Here is a 19,799-nt window from a genome sequence, read left to right as displayed (position 1 = left end):
TTTTGAATTGATAGATGAAAACCGATCCAATATATTAATTTTCCTATACCTACTTGAGTCTTTCTTCAATCATAGCCCAAAAATTTCTAAACTCACGACCCATTAACCCATCAACTAAACGCAAGAAAAAACGTAGTCACATCTCATCAACAAAATTTCATCTATGTAGAGCTTCATATCTTATAGTCTAAAAACATAAAAAAATATTATCTGATGCTTTTGTATTTTAAAAAAAAATATTACAAAGCCAATATACACCAAAAATGTTATTTTCACAATAATCATGAAATAAATTTTTGAATTTTTAAAAAATCGAAAACCGATCCAATCCAAACCAAAAAAATTTGGATTGGATCGGTTCGGATTTGAAAAAAAATCCAAACAGAATGGATGATTACATGATCAAACTTAAGGGATTCGATCAGATGATTTTTGCTTCCAAAACCGATCCAATTCAGACTGCGAACATCCTACTCGAGGACACGCACATTTGCCAAGTATGGGTTAAAGAAGGGAGCACACAACCATGACAAATAATAGAAAATAAATTGCCTAAATCCAAAACTTAAATGTCCAATTTAAAGCATTTGAGAACAGAGGAATTTATTTTTTATTAATAGACCCATTCATTAACAAAGAAAAGAATGCAGGGAAATGTTGGTCAGTACAACATGACCAGCCCTACATTATTTTATTAATATCAACCTCCTTAACACTTTCTTGTAACATAAGATGGCACCCGACAATATCAATCTCTATCTATTCATCAAACGAAAATAACTGCTTCAGATCAGCATCCGAGGGAGCTTCAAGAATTTTGAGGATTCCCATTGCCATTGCCTGCAGAAACTAACATTTACAACAACAACAAAAAAGGGGTTAATTCCATCTTATTTACGAATTGGTAACTACATAATAAAAAAGCCAATTCATCATAAGCCATTTTATTACACTTAGGCACTTAGCGTTTTTGTTAGTCAAGGTTAAATGTCATCACGATTTTTTAAACTAATACAGTTTTTTTTTTTTTCTTTTTTGAATCTTTCACTAAAATCAAATCAAAAAAGTTTTACCTTGGGAGTTGTTATTGGATTGCGTTGGTTGCTCAGTGGCGATAGCCGTGCGCTGGGAGGGAATGACAACGCCAGGCCAGGAGCGGCACATGCAGTGCTTTCCCTCATCAATGCTTCCATAGAGAGTGGTCAAGTGCTTACCACATCCCCCCCATGTATACTTCCCACAGGTTTTGCAGTCCACCCTATAACACATGTTTTTCCAACTCTTCAACCTTAAGATTGAGTAACTTGGATGCTGCCTAACGAGTACGAGTATGACACAACCAAGGATTTTATAACAGGTATATTCATATCATTGCTACCACTTCGTTAACATCAACCTTTTCTTTGTTTATTTTGTCTCTTATGCCACCCACTCGCAGAGCAAGGTCACAATTGGAGATAACGCCTTGCATAGTTATTTGGTTATTCCATTATTCCATTCTCGAGATTCAATTTAGAGCCCGTTTGTTTCGGCTTTTAAAGAAAGTAATTTTTATCTCTTTTTTATTTTAGAAGTGTTTTTTATTATAGTTAAAGTTATTTATATTTTTATAAAAATATTTAATTTTTGAAAAAAATTATTTGGCTTTTGACTTTTGCTTTTCTTAGAAGTTAAAATTTTTAGATTATAGAAAAAGTTAATTTTTGACTTTTTTGTGACTTCTGCTTTTTTTAAAAGCAGACATCCAAACGAACTAAAAATGAGAAGTGCTTTTTTTCTTAAAAAAAACAGCTTTTGAAAGAAAAAAAACTCATCCAAACGCGCCCTTAGTATCCACCAATGTATTCAAAATCGATTTTTTTTTTTTTTTTTATAATAAAGAGGGGCAAAAGCCCCAAACAAAACAAAAATTACACGACGCGAGAACTTAAAAGATCTACAGAAGCATCCTGAAGAAGGAGCTTTAACAAAGGAGAAGGAGGAGAATGATAAACAATAAGATTATTATCATTCTCAAAATGCCTAGAAGCAAACCAGTGAGCACATCTGTTATTTTCTCGAAAGGTGTGTATCCACCAATGTATTCAAAATTGACTTTTTACGTAAAAACAAAATGGGTAGTAGAAACGTAATTCATTGAAACGAGATGAAATATAAAATTTTTACTACTTAAGATCAAGATACGAAATTATATATATATATATATATATATGCCTGTAAAAAAAATTCACATAAATCACTACTCAAAATTTAATAAATAATTTCATATTTAAAAGATATAAGTCCCATAACTATATAAGATATAAGTCCAAAAACATTAAAAAAGAAAATTGAATTTAAAAAAATAGCATTTCTACCATTTTTACATTTCTACACAGCGTTTTTACTCATTTTTACGAAGGACCATTTCTACTTATGTTTTAACACGTTTTTACCCTGCATTTCTGCCATTTTTACGTTTTTAAACTAATTTTTGACAACGATACCCACTCTTACCTCCCTTTCAAACCAACATCGAGAAGATATTGCATTGGACGATTGCCACGTACCTAGGTATAAACGTTAGAGAAAAACATCACGCTCACAAGTTTCTGTCCTTGAGGTCTCTTACATTGACTGCAAGTAAATGCTCGAACTCTACACATTATCACTTCAAGTCACAGTCCATGTCCTTTAAGCTCTTTGTTTCTCTATCTTGAATGTTTTCCGTAGATAAGGTGAAAGAACATAGCGGAACGTGTTTTAACACAAGTGTATAATTGATAGAGAAATTAAAGGGGAATAATTTCATAAAACAAAACTAACAGAGAACAGTCTGTTATTTATCAGAACATAACCAAAACAATTCGTTAGCAAAGATGTTAAGTATCCAAGAAATAACGTTAACTTTTACAAAAACATACATTATATTAGATCGCAAGGGGTGGAAAATCCCATGCAAACACCGTAACACTTTCATCCGGTTTCTTCATTTGGGAAAGAGACCACCCACGTCAACCACAAATTTAGCTTTGATCACATTAAATGACTGTATGTCAAAAATAAAAATAAAAAAGAAACTACGTTCTTCCCAAGGGCAGAGCCAAGAATTATCCAGAGGGTCAATGTTAATTTCTTTTATAAAGGGTGCAAAACATACATTTGCATGATTTCTTTTCCCAAATGATCAAGAGATGTAATTGTTACAATGTCTGGGAGGCTGTCCTCCGCTCCTCTTGACTCCACTCATGGTTCTCTCAATATATAAATGGTAAATAAATTGGAAAAGAATCTTATCATGTGTTATTACTCATGACTAAAACAGTTATTTTATTCCCATTCTGGATTTAATAACCTGATAGAAATTACACAAAAGAAAACTCACTCCAATTTCCAAAAAAAAAAAAATTCACTCCCAAATAAACCTGACATTAAAGACACGTTGTGTTAGCCCATAAAGATTGCCTCAATTGATAAGATAAAATCAAATGATTTCACCTTTCGGTCTTGGGTTCAAATCCACATTTGAACGAGACATATCTCCCCCCTAAACTTCTTTGTGTCAGACCAAGAAAAAAATGCCTCAACATCTAATCAAAACTATATATTCAAACCTATAATCAGCGCCAAACCTTAAAGGTACATGCATCCGACAATTAACAGTGTTTAGCAGAATGGATGCACATTTCACGGTTTTTTGTAGGCATAACATTGATGCATTTTGAAACTTGTGACAAGAAAAAGTAGCTGCACATAAACCTACAGAAAGGAGAATATATGGCATAACACTATTACCCTGAAAACAGTCTACCATGGAACATCCGAGAAATTATCCTATCCATACCCCAAAATGTATGGCATTCAAAGTTCGAGCTAAATACTCCTTCAAAAAGCATCAAGACCTAGATACATCAACATGCATTGTCATCACCTTTTTCTTCGGTTGATTCTATCGCTGGTTTCTTTGGTGTGCTTGCTTCTGCCGCACTGGCATTTGATGCTCGTTTAACTCCTCTTCCTACCACACCAAGGTGTGTGACTCCAGTAGTTCCATTGGTGTGGGCAGTGGAAACAGTTGGAGAGTCAAAACCTCCACTGCTGCTGGCAGTAGCCAACTGTGAGGAGCTCACTTTTCCAAGAGATAACTCCTTCCCACTGCCTGCCTTGGCAGCTGCTATTCCTAGGATCTCAGAGAGAATTGATGTTGGATTCACGACTAACTGTTGCAGATCTTCAAGCTGCAATTCCATAAATTCCCATTTATATCAAAATAACAACATAACACAAACAGATATCTTAAAAAAGTTTATCAAGTCTACCTTCTTTTCCAGCTCACTTGAGAGACCTGTGAGGGTAGCAATCTCAGCTTGTTTATCCACAATTGAGTTATTAGACTGAGATATAGGGCATGTTTGTACATCTTGATCTAACTCAGAAGCAGATGTCAAATCTGAATAACCCTTTACTTCATTTGTGAGACGATGTAATTGTGCCTTACAAACACAAATAGCCTTCTGGCAATAAGCAATTGCTTCTTGAGGCTTAGAACCAACCTCTAAACACAAGCATATACGGAAGTTTCTTAATTCATGAGTTAAGGTTATCTAGCAGTGGATGAGAACATAATTGGTCATCCTAAATTGCAGACTCTGTTAATCAGTGAATTCAGTAATTCAAACCAGCCATCACAGTCCACACAAAGCAGTAAAACCACACATCTAGATAAGAATTATAACAAGGATACAAGTCAGCAATTTTTCTATCATCTGGTTCAACCAGCTGTTCTAAGATGGACAGTGCCTTCTGGTAGTCAGAGAGCGAAGTTTCAAAATCCTCTGAATAGAAAAGAGCCAAGAAATAATACAGCTTTTAGTATAATCTTATCCCCCTTTTTGTGTTTGAAAGAAAGTATCAGTCAAATTTAAAATAAACATAAGAGTATGAAAAGACCTCTTTCCAATGCAACATCTGCCAAGGCTGATAATATGTCCACTTGTTCCATTGTATTGCCAGATTGCTTTTCAACAATGGCTCTAGCAATATCCAGCATTTTCCATGCCAGGTCCAGGTCAGACTCGTCCTCATCAGCTTCTGCCAAGTCTTCAGCATCACTATCTTCATCTTCTTCTTCCTGGTCATTCTTAGTGGTCTCTGTTTCGTATTTCAAACAACACAACTAATAATGAGAAACTGTTTCCCCTGCAGACTACAACTTCTGTAACTGTGAAATCATAGAATTTAACCAGAATAGTGAATAATAACATAATGCAAATCATATACAGTAATGATTGTATGCTAGCTTTACTAATGTTAATAACGAAATCATAGAATTTAACCAGAATAGTGAATACCAACATAATGCACTTCATATACAATACCGGTTGTATGCTAGCTTCACTAATTTGGTAACTATGGTTGGTATTGTGACACAAAGTGTTACTCCCAACAATTTGAGGTTTTATTACATATCTGTATTCACAAGTTTCCTGAACAATATGTTCATTAAACATGAGCTTTTTTATCCCACTACCTTAGTCCATAGCAGATGACAATTCATTTTGAATCTCACCATGGGTATGCATGTACATTTGTCAAAGAGAAGGAGAAAGAGATCTGATTAGTGCATAAACGGATTATAACATTTTTGTTTTATTTTTTTGAGTAAGCATTATATAGATCAAGGTAGCTCACGTTTGCAGACACAAAGAATGTTCTACTAACCCTGAATAAAAGGTTAATCCATATTTTTTTCTTTTTTACAACAAAACACTCCATTATTTGCAATGACTGGTGAGAAGTGCAGAATAATGCAGATTACGGCAGCACATTCAAAATAAAACATGTTTTCTAAGCCAACCTTGGCAAAGTGTACTCATTCTTTGCGAAACAAGTTCAAATTTACAAGACATATATCACCACACAAAGAGGCATTGCTGGAACACTGGCCAAATCGAACAAGAAATTATGAACAAAAGTTAAAGCTACTAAACAAAAAACACTAGAAGCAACATACTGACCATCATCCACTGCTGCACCATGGTCATTTGAAGTCACATCCTGCTCAACATTACTTGAGAAAGATGCAGTGGAAGATTCAGCATTCAAAGAACTCTTCACAGACCCATCTTTAGCAGAGCCATGTTGTGATCCATCCTCCTTCTTGGGCACATCTGCCAATGGATCAGCTTCTTCCTGAGCCTTGTATAATAGTGCACACCCATATTTGTAGTATGTATGGACACACTCAGGAGCAAGTTCACCGAAATGAGCAGTCCTATTTTGATTAAAAATTTCTTTCAGAACATTGTAAATACTAAATAGAGCAAAATGAGGCTCAGAAATTTTCTGTAGACATTCTTGGGTGCATATATATTCAGTTTGTACATGGGAGTATGGGACCAATAAGAGCATCAAGTTGGTTTGACAAAATCTACTGATGGAACTCAAATCTGGAAACATCAAATTAGCTATCATTTCCTAGTGGTCCAGTGCATAAACTACAAAATACATCGTGTCTACCCAAGAGATTTCCAAGATCTATGCTGACTATGCATAGTGGGCAACTTGACATAAAAATGCATACAATTTATTGACATTTTTTGAAGATCAAAAGACAATATGATTTTATTTCATCTATTAAAATTCTTGAATGTTGATTATGCAGAGTTTAACAACCCGCACTGAATAACTGTATTCTCCTTTTGATTATTGAGCATATACGCTGCTGAGAAAAGACGTCTCTGACCAAGCAGCAATGCAAGTTAACCATTCCTAGCACAGAATATGCGAAATGACGACCAGTCGAGATAAATTCTTGAGCATGCATCCATTCTATGCATAGCCTAATAGCGAGAACGTGAACTTCTAAGCGAGAATTTCTCCATCTTATTTCTTAATCTTTTTCCTCTAAGATCAAATTCCATGTAAGGGGAACTACGAAAACAGTAAAACGGACAAAATATTCTACAATAACATTGTGCAAAAACGAAAGAGAAGCATTTCCATGAATAATCTCGTTTCAGAAGTTAATTGCACGAAGAAAAAAAAAATGGAACCTGATCTCGAGAGCACGGCTAAAGTTATCAGCTGCCTCTCCGAAATCGTTCTCTTTCATGGCCTTGTTTCCCTTATCCATCAGCTCATCCGCCAAGTCCAGAGACGCCAGACCAGAAGTTTCTGCGTTGGATATCGACTCAGCGCCGCTGCGCGCGGCGGAATCCAAGGTTGCATCGACAAAGGTTCCGCTTGTGTCGTGCTCACCAGGGTTTAGGGTTCCGTCGACGGCGACAGCTTGCTCAGGTTGAGGCACTGTGACGGAAGTTTCAGATGCAGGAGCTTCTTCCGCCATTATCGTCTTCGGCGAATTTCGCTTCAGCAAAGAGAAAGAGAGAAGAGGGAAGTTTTCTTCAATTCACAGGACAAGGGTTTGGGCGTTTGGGTTTTGACGTTTTCGATTCTGGCGCAAAAAAATGTTAAAATGAAAATACAAACCCGAAACCGAATGGGCCAATTTACCCGCACCGTTACCTGTATTGTTTTGTACACGTGTCAAGCTAATAACAGCTAATTAATGAAGGGGTGTTATCGTAATTAAATACACTTGTTAAAGTTTGCTGAAGCCAGTGGCCACACGTAGAGGATCAGAACCTGAGCCATGGTTTGTGCAATCTCCTCACAGTTCTCAACTCTCTCATTTCGCCGTCACGGTGTGCGCAATGCGGCGCCGTCTCCGTGCAAGCCGAACGCTATCAAACCTGCAAAGGAATTCCCTAGCGCCGGGAGGAGACAGATGCTGTTCTTTCTGACGGCGTCTACGGCGTTGACGGTGAGGGAAGCGGCATCCGTGGCACAGGATATTCCCCTGTTCGGGATACGGAAGAGTCTGAAGAAAGTTGAGGAAGAAGCTGAGGAGATTGTGAAGGAGGGCTTTGAAGCCGCGGACAAGGGGCTGGAAGCGGCGGAGAAGGGAATAGAGACGGCAGAGAGGGAGGTATCGTCTGCAGTGAGTTTTGGGGGTTTGGCGCAGGCGGGAGTGGTTGGTGGAGCAGAGGCTTTGGGCGTTTTGATTGCAACGGCGGTGGTCAACGGTATTTTGGGGCCTGAAGCTCAAAAGTCATAACTCATGACTAATGTAATGTCCAGTACATTATTGTCCATGCATATCATCATCTTCATCACCATTCAATTGGATATATATGTGTGAAAAATTATCCTGTCACTCTGTAAGTCTGTAACGTTGTGCCTTCTTTATGTGTTTAGCTTTGCAGCTGTGTCATCATATCATGTGAAATTGTGAATGAATCAGGTAACTATTCCAATCGGCTTGTTCTTATGTCCAGAAACTAATTTCGTTCTTACCAGACATTTATTGTTGTCCGATTAGGGTTAGTCCTAGGTTTGACTTTTGTTACTACTCCTGCTATAACATTTGCTTTTTCCAATCTATTTGTTTATGAAAGTTGTAGGGTGACGATGATTTTACATCGGTGTAACTTATATTATTAATCTTGTCCGTTAATTTCATTTATATCTAATGGCTCAATGGTCAAGATTGAGTGTATGACTTCTAACTCTTACACCTGTCCCAAAGTTTTAAGGATTAGAAAAAAAAATTAAAGAGTAAATATTATTTTTGATCCTCAGCAAATTTCACGATGCTCGCTTTATTCCCTAGCAAATAAAAAGGTCCATCGTGGTGTCTAAGAAATTCAAAATGAACTCATTTTAGTTCTTTCAGAGACTAATATGGATCTTTTTTGAATTTGTAAGGTACCATAATTTCAACTAAATGGGTCCATTTTGAATTTCTTAGGAATCACGATAAGCCTTTTTATTTGCTAGGTACTAAAACGAGTATCGTGAAATTTGCTGAGGAAAAAAAAAGGTATTTAATCAAAATTAATAAAAGAGTTTGATTACCTATATATTGTTTACTGTGTAGGATATCAAGTTACTATCACTTTAATTATGTTGAATTCCACTTTAACAATTTATAATGAATTTTTCGAAATATATAATTATATTAGAATAGTAATAAGTTTATAGTAAAAAAATATGACAGTAAGAATATCCTTACCCATTGTTTACAACTTGAACAAAATATTAAAGTTTACAAAATAATTGAATATTCGTAAACTCTAAATACTAACATTAATAAAACAAGTTAAACTTATTATTTATAATCTATACAAAAAAAAAACTTATTATTTATAAATTTATAAAGGGAAAAAAAATTGAATTCAGTATAAGATTTAAAAGTCTTATTTTTCTTTTCAACCATTGATCTTTGAATGTAGGCTTACTACCTTGTGTACGTGGTATTGAGAAACCAACTATTAGGATTAGAGATTAAGACTTTTAAATCTTACATCGGCATCAAAATATCTCTCCTCATTTATAAAATAAAATACATAATTTTTAAGGATTTTATAATAAATGTTTTGGTAGTTTGTAAAATAATTTTTAAGGACACTAACTTTCGTTTTATCATATTTATTTTTCTTGAAAAAGTCACTCACTTTTGTTAGTAAAAACACACAATCAAATAAGAATTTAGTTGAGTCGAGAAAAACTTCAATGCATTGGAAGCATCAAATTTGGTGTTTCCTTTCATAAAATAGGAAAAAAAAAATTGCCTTTTGACCCATATTTTTTTTATGTTTTTATTTAAGTCTTAAAAAAAATTCTATTAAATTCAGTACTTCCGGTACATTAAAGTTTTTCTCCTTGAAATCCATCATCAATTGCATAAAATTGCCTTTTTATGTGTCTGTAGAAAATAAATTTATCTTCTACAACATGAGAAACAATAAACACATTAATTATATCTACAAATAACGTATTGATTGATTTGACTTTACTTGTGCGAAATAGAAGCCCGAAACCAAAGAAAGGCTTAATAAGCCCAAAAAATAATTGTTTAGAAAAAAGAAAAACATGTCCATCTCGCGTAACGTAAGGATCTCGCAATCCCATGACACATGCAACTAGTTGTTCAAACAATTGGACTAAATGATATAAGATTTTCAAAACAACTTGATCTCTACATGAACTAACTCAAGGATAGTACCTTCCTAACCACATGCACCTCGCTCACAACGTAGCCTATGGAAGCTAACATTCTCTACAAATAAGAATAAGCACCACCATAATAAGACGACACAAACAAGACATCAATCTACTACAAATACTGAGGCATTGAACCTGGGTAGGATTATCTTCCCATCAATAATTGAACACGTTGAATCCTTACTAACTTAAGCACCAGAGTCTTGCAGATATCCCTAGTCTCCTCAAATCACTCCAAAGAACTGGTATTAGCTCCATTATCTCGCAGATAGCACCTCAACCCAAGCATTCAACAACAATAGCAGGTTTAATTGTGTGTGATCTAACCCAATAATTATTGGACTGATCACTGACTGAGTATTCTTAGTCCGATAAGTTAAAAATAAGTATTCAAACACATATATATTTAGTTTTTGTTTCTCATATTATAGGAGATAATTTTATTTCCTACAAGTATGGAGACCCACGCATTTTTATAATGTGTGAGAAATAAAATTATCTCGCACATGATAAACATTAATCATATAATTTTTTTCTTCTATAATATAAGAAACTTTATTTTCGTTACAGGTCAATATTTTATTGTTCAAAACATAAAGTAAATAATTGAATGGTTCGATTTTAAGTTTTTAACCACGCAACTCTCGTGGATGAAACTGTCTATTAATATAGGGAGACGGTTATACTTACCACCAGGTAAGTTTTCTACCCTTACAACCAATCTCATCACGGTTAAATTTGAATTAAATATAACTGTTCATAATTATCCTTTATAATCCTAATTTTTACTCTCTCATTCCCTCCCTCTCTAGGTTTGGTATCTGCAAACCTCTCTCTAAGTTTGGGAATCACCTCTCTTCATCGTTATAGCACTTTGATCTTTAGTTCCAGCAAAAATATCTCACAAAAGCAAATAATCAAACATCTGAACTCATTCTTTCCATTCTTTTTTTTTTTTGCAACAGGTGCAAACCATTAACAGGTGCAAACCATTAACAGGTGCAAACAATTAATAAAACTGGAAATCGATCATTGATCTTTGAATCGATTCTTTTTCATTTCGATCCATGTTTGGCTGAATTAATGGTATCAGAGTGATAAAAGTTAAATTAAATTCATGATAAAAGTTAATCGGTTCTTGGATAGTGTTTTCGATCCATTCTTTTTCCTTTAAAGTTACACTATTCAAACCTCGACAGAATCAATCGGTTCTTTTTCATTTCGATTTAGGATCCATGATAAAAGTTAAATTAAATTCAATACTTTGCATTTCGATCTCTTTTTCTGACTCTTTCCATAGAATCGGTTCCTTAATTTTTCGTTTGATCCATGTTTGATATTTGAATGATAGTGACTCTGAATGATAATGATAATAGGAACTCACCTTCAATTTCAATTTCAATTTCTATAGAGCGCTGCAAAGAGAAGAATTTGAAGAGAGATGTGCATATACCAAATCTAGAGAGAGAAAGAGGGAATGTGAGAGTAAAAATTAGGATTATAATAGATAATTATGAACCATTAGATTTAATTCAAATCTAACGGTGATAAGATTGGTTGTAAGGGTGGTAAACTTATCTGGTGGTAAGTATAACCGTCCCCTTAATATAGTTATTTAAATTTAAAAAGTAATTGGAATGATTTTAAAATTGGTTGTGACGGTTACACATGAGGTCTATGTACTTTTTCTATTAAATAACTGTTAATATAAGTTTTCCCTTTCAATCTTTGATAACAACACTGCTTACTAATAATAAGTATAGCTTAAACGGCTTCTCTTTCTATTCAATTTTTTGGAAATTTAAGGCAACTATGCAAAAATAAAATGATAACTTTAGTTGTGAAAATTAATATGAAAAATAAGTAATACATTTTACTGAATTACTAATTTAAAAAAATTAACATTGAGAATGAAAAGAAAGTAAATTAATATTAATATTGATTTTTATCAACACGTAAGAACAAAGAGTTTTATTTTGTTTTATTTTTTTGTCATTCTTCCAGTATTCTCACAATTTTTAAGTAGAAGACTAGGTTTATGTTGGTAAAAAAATGATTTTAACAAAATGGTATTTCTTTAGATTCTTTTAAGAAGTTAAAAAAATTGTCTATAAAAAAAAAATCCATAGACGGATAGAGAGGGTGAACAAGAGTATTAATTTAAATTGATACAGAATTTATTTAATTAATTTTATACCAAAGCGAGATAGAGAGGGTAAAAAACAAAAAATCTTATTAGCGGTTGCAATAAGCTGAGAAGAGAGCAGCGGTTGCTTGGTACACGATAGCAGAGGATGGCTCGCCTCTCTTCAAACCCCATCGGTTTCCATAGATTCCGACCCTTCATACGAATTCCTCAAACCCCGCAATTCATTGCAAATCCTAACATCAACACTCGCAAATTCCAGACCTTGTTTTCCCAAACAAATCCAAACCTCGACGAAAATGATACCTCAACTACGGTAAATTTCCCTTTTTTGCTTTCTAATCTTAGCTCTTACGATAACAAAAACATTCGACGAGGTTGTTTGTTTTGTATCTTAACTACCTTAACCTCTTGTCTCAGTCTCAGCAAGAAAAATTGGTGGTTGAGCCTAGCACGGTCAATGGTCAGACCAGTAAGGCAACAAGTTCACCCCCTCAATTCCCAAGCAAAGATATCAACAAGAAAATCGCAGTTGTTTCTACCTTAGCAGCTTTGGGACTTTTCTTATCTACAAGATTGGATTTTGGTGTTTCTTTGAAGGATCTCTCTTCCATTGCATTGCCTTACGAAGAGGTTTCTTTTCCTTGCTTACCCCTTTCACTATTTCTCTTCTTTCTTGCTCCCCACACACCCACACATGGATAATTAGGTTATGCCCTAAACACAAGTAGTTATGTTCCAACAAAATAAAAATAAAAAAGAGCCATTCTTTGAACTTGCTATGTTAATTACTGTGTTAGTGCTCACCAAGTTTTTTAGTTTCATTTGCGGTTGTTACATTACATCATATCTGCTCCATATTTTCTCATTATAGTAATTGTACTTTGGTGTTGGATGTTCCAGGCTCTCTCGAATGGAAAGCCTACTGTAGTGGAGTTTTATGCAGATTGGTGTGAGGTATGTCGAGAATTAGCTCCTGATGTCTACAAAGTAGAGCAGCAGTACAAGTAATCACTTCTATTCCTCACATGTTTCCTTGTGTTCTGGGAAATATCACCACTTAAAATGGATCTGCTTGTGACTTTTGGTGTGTACAATCTTAACACCATTTACTTCTCGAAACAGGGATCGAGTGAATTTTGTAATGTTGAATGTTGATAACACAAAATGGGAGCAAGAGCTTGATGAGTTTGGTGTGGAGGGTATTCCACACTTTGCATTCCTTGATAAAGAAGGGAATGAGGAGGGCAACGTAGTAGGTAGGCTTCCAAGTAAGTTCCTGCTTGAAAATGTGGATGCCCTTGCTCGTGGAGAAGCATCTGTGCCTCATGCTCGTGTTGTAGGCCAATATTCCAGTGCTGAAGCAAGGAAGGTGCATCAAGTTGTTGATCCAAGAAGTCATGGTTAGATGACAGCATAAAGTGCCTTCTTTTACTATTTTATAGTAACTCGTTTGATTTGTCTGTGAGAAACATCTGAAGAGACAAACAACTCATCTGCAAAATTTCTATGTTCTATCTTCCTTATGGTTGGACATTCATCTAGTTATAGGTGCCAATGTCTTCAGGTTCAGCTATTTTAAAATGACCTTTCAGAACATAGCTGAAACTTTTGATGTATATGCTGTTTCAAAACATCATCCGCTTAATAGAAACAATCTTTCTTTCTTTCTTTAAATATGAAACGAGAAAACCTTTGGAACATAGCTGTACCTACATTTTGCCTAATAGGGAAAGTTTTTGGTATTTAGTGGCAAAAATAAAGAAAAAACAAGAATTTAAATGGAAAAATAATTTCTTTATTTAGAAAAAAGACGTACCCTAACGGGTACATCCGATGTATTCAAGAAATTTACCAGAGCTAGGCTTACTGACAAAACCAAAGACTAAACCGAAGCAGCGTCTTATGGCGTCCAGTGCTACCTTTACTAAGGCATAACGCAGTTTACTGAGATGCCAAAAGCCCTGTAATTTTGCGAATTTACATCTTCAGTTGCACTGGCTAAAGAGACCATTACAGCCTATAGGTTTTGATTATTTCCAGCCATAATTATACACAGTAAATATTCGTAGGTTCCATTCTGTCTGCACAGTGAATTCTGTGTATTGATTACTGATGATTTATGCATATAAGCTATGGTAGTTGTTAGTAAAGCAGAATCCTAATTACAACAATACACAAAAAAAAAAGCTATAGCAATAACTGCGAAAGAGAAAGAAAAACTGTTAAATGCCTTTATTATTCACATTGCTGGAGGCTTTCCACCCAAAGCAAGTGTATGTCACCGAACGACATTTCCCAACAAGCTGCTTGTTGAAGGTGAGCTATGTCCACTTAACCAAGGATCCTGCACTGATACAGGAGAGCTATCCTTGACCTCCATAGAATCCAAAAAGATCTCGGCCTTATCTGGAACTATCAATCTCTCACTCCCTTGCCCTGCTCTCTTAACCTTGATACCACTCAGTGACTTCTCACTTCCGTTGCGAGGCGATGAACTTGCAGATCCAACTGGAGAAGCCATTAAAGTTTCCTCCATAGTTGCCCATCCACTGCGCCTGATGTGTTCTAGCTCTTCTGCCACTTCCATCATAGTAGGCCTCATGTCACTATGAAAAGCAAGGCATCTAAATGCAAGCTCAGCCAACTTATGAATAGAATATAGAGTCCAAGCATCTCTATTTGGTTCAAGGAAGGGATCTATGATCTCATCTACAGAACCCCTCCTAATCCTATCAACAGCAAGTGCAGCTAAATTAACCTCACTCTGAGGTCGAGAAAAATCAACCACTTTCTGGGCAGTTATTATCTCTACCAAAACCACTCCAAAACTGTAGACATCACTTTTATCAGAAAGATGGAAGTTCTGGTGGTATTGGGGATCAACATAACCCGGAGTCCCTTGTGGGGCTGTTGAGATATGTGATGTTTCGGTCATGCCAAGCCTAGAAAGACCAAAATCAGCTACTTTGGATTTGAAGCTATAATCCAATAGTATATTACTGGATTTTATGTCTCTATGGTAAATTGGGGGATTAATTGCAGAGTGGAGATATGCTATGGCATTAGCAGTTTCAGTAGCAATGGTAAGTCTTATAGTCCATGGTAGACCTTTACCCCTCTCTCTTTGCAAATGCTGAGATAGCGTTCCATTTGGCATATATTCATAAACAAGGATCTGCTCTCCCTCCTCTATGCAGCAACCTAGGAGGCGAACTAAATTTTGGTGACTCACCGAAGAAAGGAGCTTGATCTCATTCATTACCTGGTCAACACTGTTGTCTCTATACCTTAACTTCTTTATAGCAACCCATTCATCATTGTGAAGTTTTCCAGAATAAACTGTACCAAATGCCCCGGTTCCCAGCCTCAACTTCTCAGAGAAAGAATTTGTGGCTCTTTCTATTTCTTTGTAAGGGTAGAAAGGTACACTAGAGTTGCCTGCAGCTTCACGTAATAGGCGCTTTACTCTCGTATGTTTTCTCAACCAAGTAGAACGGCGCCTCACACAGTAGCATAGAAGAAACAAAGCAGCCACGACCAAAGCTCCAGTTACGATCACTGTAAGTGTGAAAAATCATATAGCATTAATCCAAATTCTTCATCACAAAATTTCAGAAGTACATTTTTCTATGCACTTTTGTATCAGGATCATGGGGAAACATGCATTCAATGATATTATGTATAATAACACATTAACAAAGATTCTCGTACGTAACAAATCTATGCAATCTGATATGTATAGGATCCTATATTGGCATAAGTTAGTCCGAAAAGAAGAGTAGGCGATACAGATGTAAGGTTATACCTCCAACAATAACACCGATTTCGGTTGCTTTCCCACATCCCCCAGACGTTAGTGTTGAAGCACTGCAACTTGGAACTGATTGCAAGGCAATTATAGAGAAAGAATTAGAAGAGTGACAATATTTTGAAAAGGAAAGCCATGTCTACAAGTAAATAAAGATATATTATTTCTTCCTTTACTATTTAAGAAAAAAAAAATGTTTACACTATGTCTATCACAACTATGTAATTTTCGTGAGATGTACTGTTTTAACAGTCCACATTTATACAATCCATCAAATTATTTTAAAAATAAAATAAAATGAAAACTCTTCAATAGATAGTGAGAATTTCTAATAAATCAAAGAAAAACCTCGAACGGTGAGCACTGCCCGTGACAATGTCACTAGGATGTTGTATTGGCTATATAATCCATTGACTATTTTACACATTATATATTCTTACTGATGGAACACACACAAAATATTAATAACCATTCGATGATTAATAGCTATACTCAACCAACCGATTTGGATGACCTGGATATGCAGCATCTGAAATGTTCCTTGTTGATTGAGTCAAAAAGAACTTAACTCAATTACATAACTTACTACAATTAACGTGGCACAGCAACAACTGTTTCACGTTTGTTTCTTCTTTTTGTCATTTCCTAAATTTTAATTCCTCTCATCACCTATCTCTCTTCTTTGACCACAACGAATACAGAAAGAAATATTCAAATCCATCCCACCACACATGTGCAGCCACAACGTGTTGACTTTTGATTTTTTAAGGATTCTTTCTTTGATTAAGTTACCATTCAAAACAAGATCGAAAACCAAAAACAAAACAAAAAATGAAAACAAGAACATACCCATTTCCCATTAAAATGAATTCATCAGAAGGAACATAAAAATCAGTACGCATAAAATTTAAACAGGAACAAAAAAAAAAAGCAGTTGCTTTACTGCAACATCTCTTCAAATTTAAGGAGCCTTAAGAGGGCCCTCATGGTCTACAAAGTCTTCAAGAATCAAAATAACGAGCCTTTTGCTTCTCACAGAGGAAAAGTTGATAAGCCTCATTCACCCCTTAATAAAGTACAAACTGACCTTTAGACCATTCCCAAACTTTTCAATTAAAACCCAGTCTTAAATTCGAATCTTTCATGTCATTTTTCAAGACTATAATTCTGCACATAACGAAATTTTTAAGTCCTGTGCACAGATGTAAGACTCTGAAAAATTCATATACTAGGCTCCTAGCAAGTTGAACAAGAGCATCCTTTTCTACGAGATAGAATTGAGGTGTCGCTACATGGTTGGCCAGCACATAAAGCCGTAACCAGGTGTTACATTCCCAATTACCCCGTTAAAAAACCATTATAAATTTATAATTATTCCATGAACAAAGAATAAAAGTATAATAATCAAAGAAATGACGTTTTGTGAAGAATCGATAAAGTATGATAAACAAAATTTTAATCTGAACTAACCTCGCCGGCAACCAGTGCCACCGGTGAAGCCGTCTCCCCTGAAACCATCGTCACACTGGCACCGGAACCCGGAGCTCCGTCCTCGGAGAAGAACCGGTGTGCAGGTAGCGTTGGAAGAACATTGGCACGGCCCTTGAAGCCACCATTCCAACTCAACCACCTGAAACTGTAATGAAATATCTTTGCTCTGTCCAATAGCAACTGCTGAGAACATGTAGTTGCAACCAGTTCGGTTCAATTCATCGTATGTCACAACATCCAACGTTTGATTACGTGGCTGCCGCGAAAAGCAACTGATATTACCACTTCTGCTATCGCAGTTTCCAAGCTCAATCTGGCTCCCCATAAAAGTGGAGGTAGGAATAACGCAGCCATCAAGTGGAGCTGCACAATCTTGCACCAGAAAGCTATTGTTCCATGTGGGAGCAAAGTTGTCACCGAAAAGAGGGATCATCGAATGCATGCTACGGTTGCATTTCGCAGGGAGATTGATGAATATACTGTTACTGGTTACGTTCTGGACCAGAAAACCACCTAATTGGACTTGGTTGTTGTTACAGTTTAGTTGAACTCCACAACCTTCAGAGAAGCCTAAAGGGTACTGCAGGGACTTTCCTCCGCAACGGCTCTGGCATGTTTCGAAGTTTTGTGCTCTTGTTGTTGTCCACGCCATGAAGATTGTGAGCACGATAGCGAAATTTGTCCGGTGATGAAGAAACATTTTTGGAACAGGGTAATCAATATCATCACCCTTCTGCAACCAAAAAAGTAAAGCTGAGTTGTTACCTTTTAGCTTTTGAGAAATTAGAAAAATCATACACAGTAATGTTTTGTGGAGCATCAGATGATGGATTGAATGAGAAATTAAAGCTTGTGATAGATGCCGTTGGGTAGCCATCTATCTTAATAAATGCTCACTCATAGAAAAGAACCAGTAACAATAAAGTTTTGATTTTGTTTTCAATGGAAAAGGATTTTTTTAAAAGATAAAAATAAAATAAAAATTGAAAACTTGAAAGTAATTGTTGCGATTGTGAGCCATAAATATGCATACCTTCAAGGCTCTGCAAAGGTTGAAATTAATGGCTGTAGCCTGTAGCAGTTGGAGAAGTAATTCACCACACCACACCACACCGCTCGAGGATCGAGTTTGAAATTGAATTAGATGAGACAGAATAATAAATTTGCATTAAAAAAAAAACAACAACAGAAAAAGAAGAGAGTTCTCCTTTGTCAGCTTAACGTTGTTCTCCAACCGAATACAAAATAATGAATCAGTGGCATAACCGCATAAGCATATGTAGCTACTTGAAGGGTATTGTGAACCTTCGTTTATTCACACTTGTTCTGTGGCATCTGTGTGAGTCTGTCCTTGAAGTAGAATGTAAAATACATGTGACCGTCGACATCTTTTTTCTTTTTCTTTTTCTTTTTCTTTTTTTATTCTTTTTCTTGTTAAATGGCGAATATACCCTTCACTGATTTTTCTTCTGCACAAAATGCCCCTGTTCTCTACGGCAAATTACCTGCACTGCACATAATGTTTTTAGTCAGCACAAGGCAAATCATATAATGTTTGACTAATCGGAGAGAGCTTGTCTGGTTTCAGGCCTACCCAGTGTTTGCTTTTTAAATCTGCATTCCATGATTAGACTTTTAAAAACTCAATCATTTTACATTGATTTGTTTCTTTTTAATGGAGATTTAACTTATCACCGTATCAATTTACTTTTAGTGGCTTAATTATTCTGGGTTGAATTAAAAAATATGTCACACCCATATATCATATCAACTTGGGAAAAAAAATGAAATATGTCCGTTTGTCTATTCACAGAATCACAGCCGGATTCATGGGATTGCATTATTGAAATAAAATTTTGCTATTTATGTCTCCAGACCAAAAGCATGTTTCATTTAGGTCTGTTATGACGAGTTGATTATAATCAAGAAATATGGTTGCGAGACCAAAAGAAGGTTTAAGGTGTGAACCAAAATAGAAATATAAGAACCTATTTGCTTTATTTATAAAAAAATTATTGTTTAATTTTCCATATAATTTTAAAAAAATAAAAAAAGTGAAAATAATGTTATGTGTTTATAATTATTAATAAAATTAAAAAGTATTTTTTCAAACAGGACATATTTAAAAGTCTATTTGGTTTATTTTTACTTTTTTTAGTTAATGTATTTTCACTATTAATTATAAGAATATTATTTTATTTTACTCTATTCTTTATTTTTAAAAATTTACAAAGGAAGTATTGAAAACATTAATCAATTAATTGGAGCTGCCGTGAACGTGATGATGAGGATTGACCCCGTCGC

The 19,799-nt window shown here is 35.4% G+C and overlaps 4 protein-coding genes across 4 annotated transcripts; 2 read left to right on the top strand and 2 right to left on the bottom strand.

Moving 5' to 3' along the window:
• Window positions 1–3,326: 3,326 nt before the first annotated feature.
• On the bottom strand, window positions 3,327–7,412 carry LOC133316697 (uncharacterized). The gene is made up of 6 exons (XM_061518476.1): window positions 7,035–7,412; window positions 5,997–6,253; window positions 4,930–5,130; window positions 4,724–4,814; window positions 4,299–4,560; window positions 3,327–4,217 (listed from the first exon to the last, which is right to left on the bottom strand). The coding sequence occupies exons 1-6, from the start codon at window positions 7,325–7,327 to the stop codon at window positions 3,891–3,893; spliced, it is 1,431 nt and encodes a 476-aa protein (XP_061374460.1). The 5' UTR covers window positions 7,328–7,412; the 3' UTR covers window positions 3,327–3,890.
• A 199-nt stretch (window positions 7,413–7,611) lies between these two features.
• On the top strand, window positions 7,612–8,489 carry LOC133316716 (uncharacterized). The gene has a single exon (XM_061518499.1). The coding sequence runs from the start codon at window positions 7,634–7,636 to the stop codon at window positions 8,096–8,098; it is 465 nt and encodes a 154-aa protein (XP_061374483.1). The 5' UTR covers window positions 7,612–7,633; the 3' UTR covers window positions 8,099–8,489.
• Window positions 8,490–12,266: 3,777 nt separating this feature from the next.
• Window positions 12,267–13,867, top strand: LOC133316701 (thioredoxin-like protein HCF164, chloroplastic). Its single transcript, XM_061518483.1, has 4 exons — window positions 12,267–12,509; window positions 12,614–12,826; window positions 13,097–13,200; window positions 13,319–13,867. The coding sequence occupies exons 1-4, from the start codon at window positions 12,342–12,344 to the stop codon at window positions 13,599–13,601; spliced, it is 768 nt and encodes a 255-aa protein (XP_061374467.1). The 5' UTR covers window positions 12,267–12,341; the 3' UTR covers window positions 13,602–13,867.
• A 193-nt stretch (window positions 13,868–14,060) lies between these two features.
• LOC133316690 (wall-associated receptor kinase-like 14) lies at window positions 14,061–18,815 on the bottom strand. The gene is made up of 4 exons (XM_061518468.1): window positions 18,529–18,815; window positions 17,475–18,228; window positions 16,002–16,076; window positions 14,061–15,754 (listed from the first exon to the last, which is right to left on the bottom strand). Exons 2-4 carry the CDS (start codon window positions 18,193–18,195, stop codon window positions 14,475–14,477), a joined length of 2,076 nt encoding a protein of 691 aa, XP_061374452.1. The 5' UTR covers window positions 18,196–18,228; window positions 18,529–18,815; the 3' UTR covers window positions 14,061–14,474.
• Window positions 18,816–19,799: the final 984 nt, after the last annotated feature.

This window comes from Gastrolobium bilobum, unplaced genomic scaffold (genome assembly GCF_033153095.1).
Source record: "Gastrolobium bilobum isolate Gb01-03AN ecotype WA unplaced genomic scaffold, APGP_CSIRO_Gbil_v1 utg7803, whole genome shotgun sequence".
NCBI classification, from domain to species: domain Eukaryota; kingdom Viridiplantae; phylum Streptophyta; class Magnoliopsida; order Fabales; family Fabaceae; genus Gastrolobium; species Gastrolobium bilobum.
Note: the sequence above shows the minus strand (reverse complement) of the source record. Positions and strands in the feature narration are given on the sequence as shown.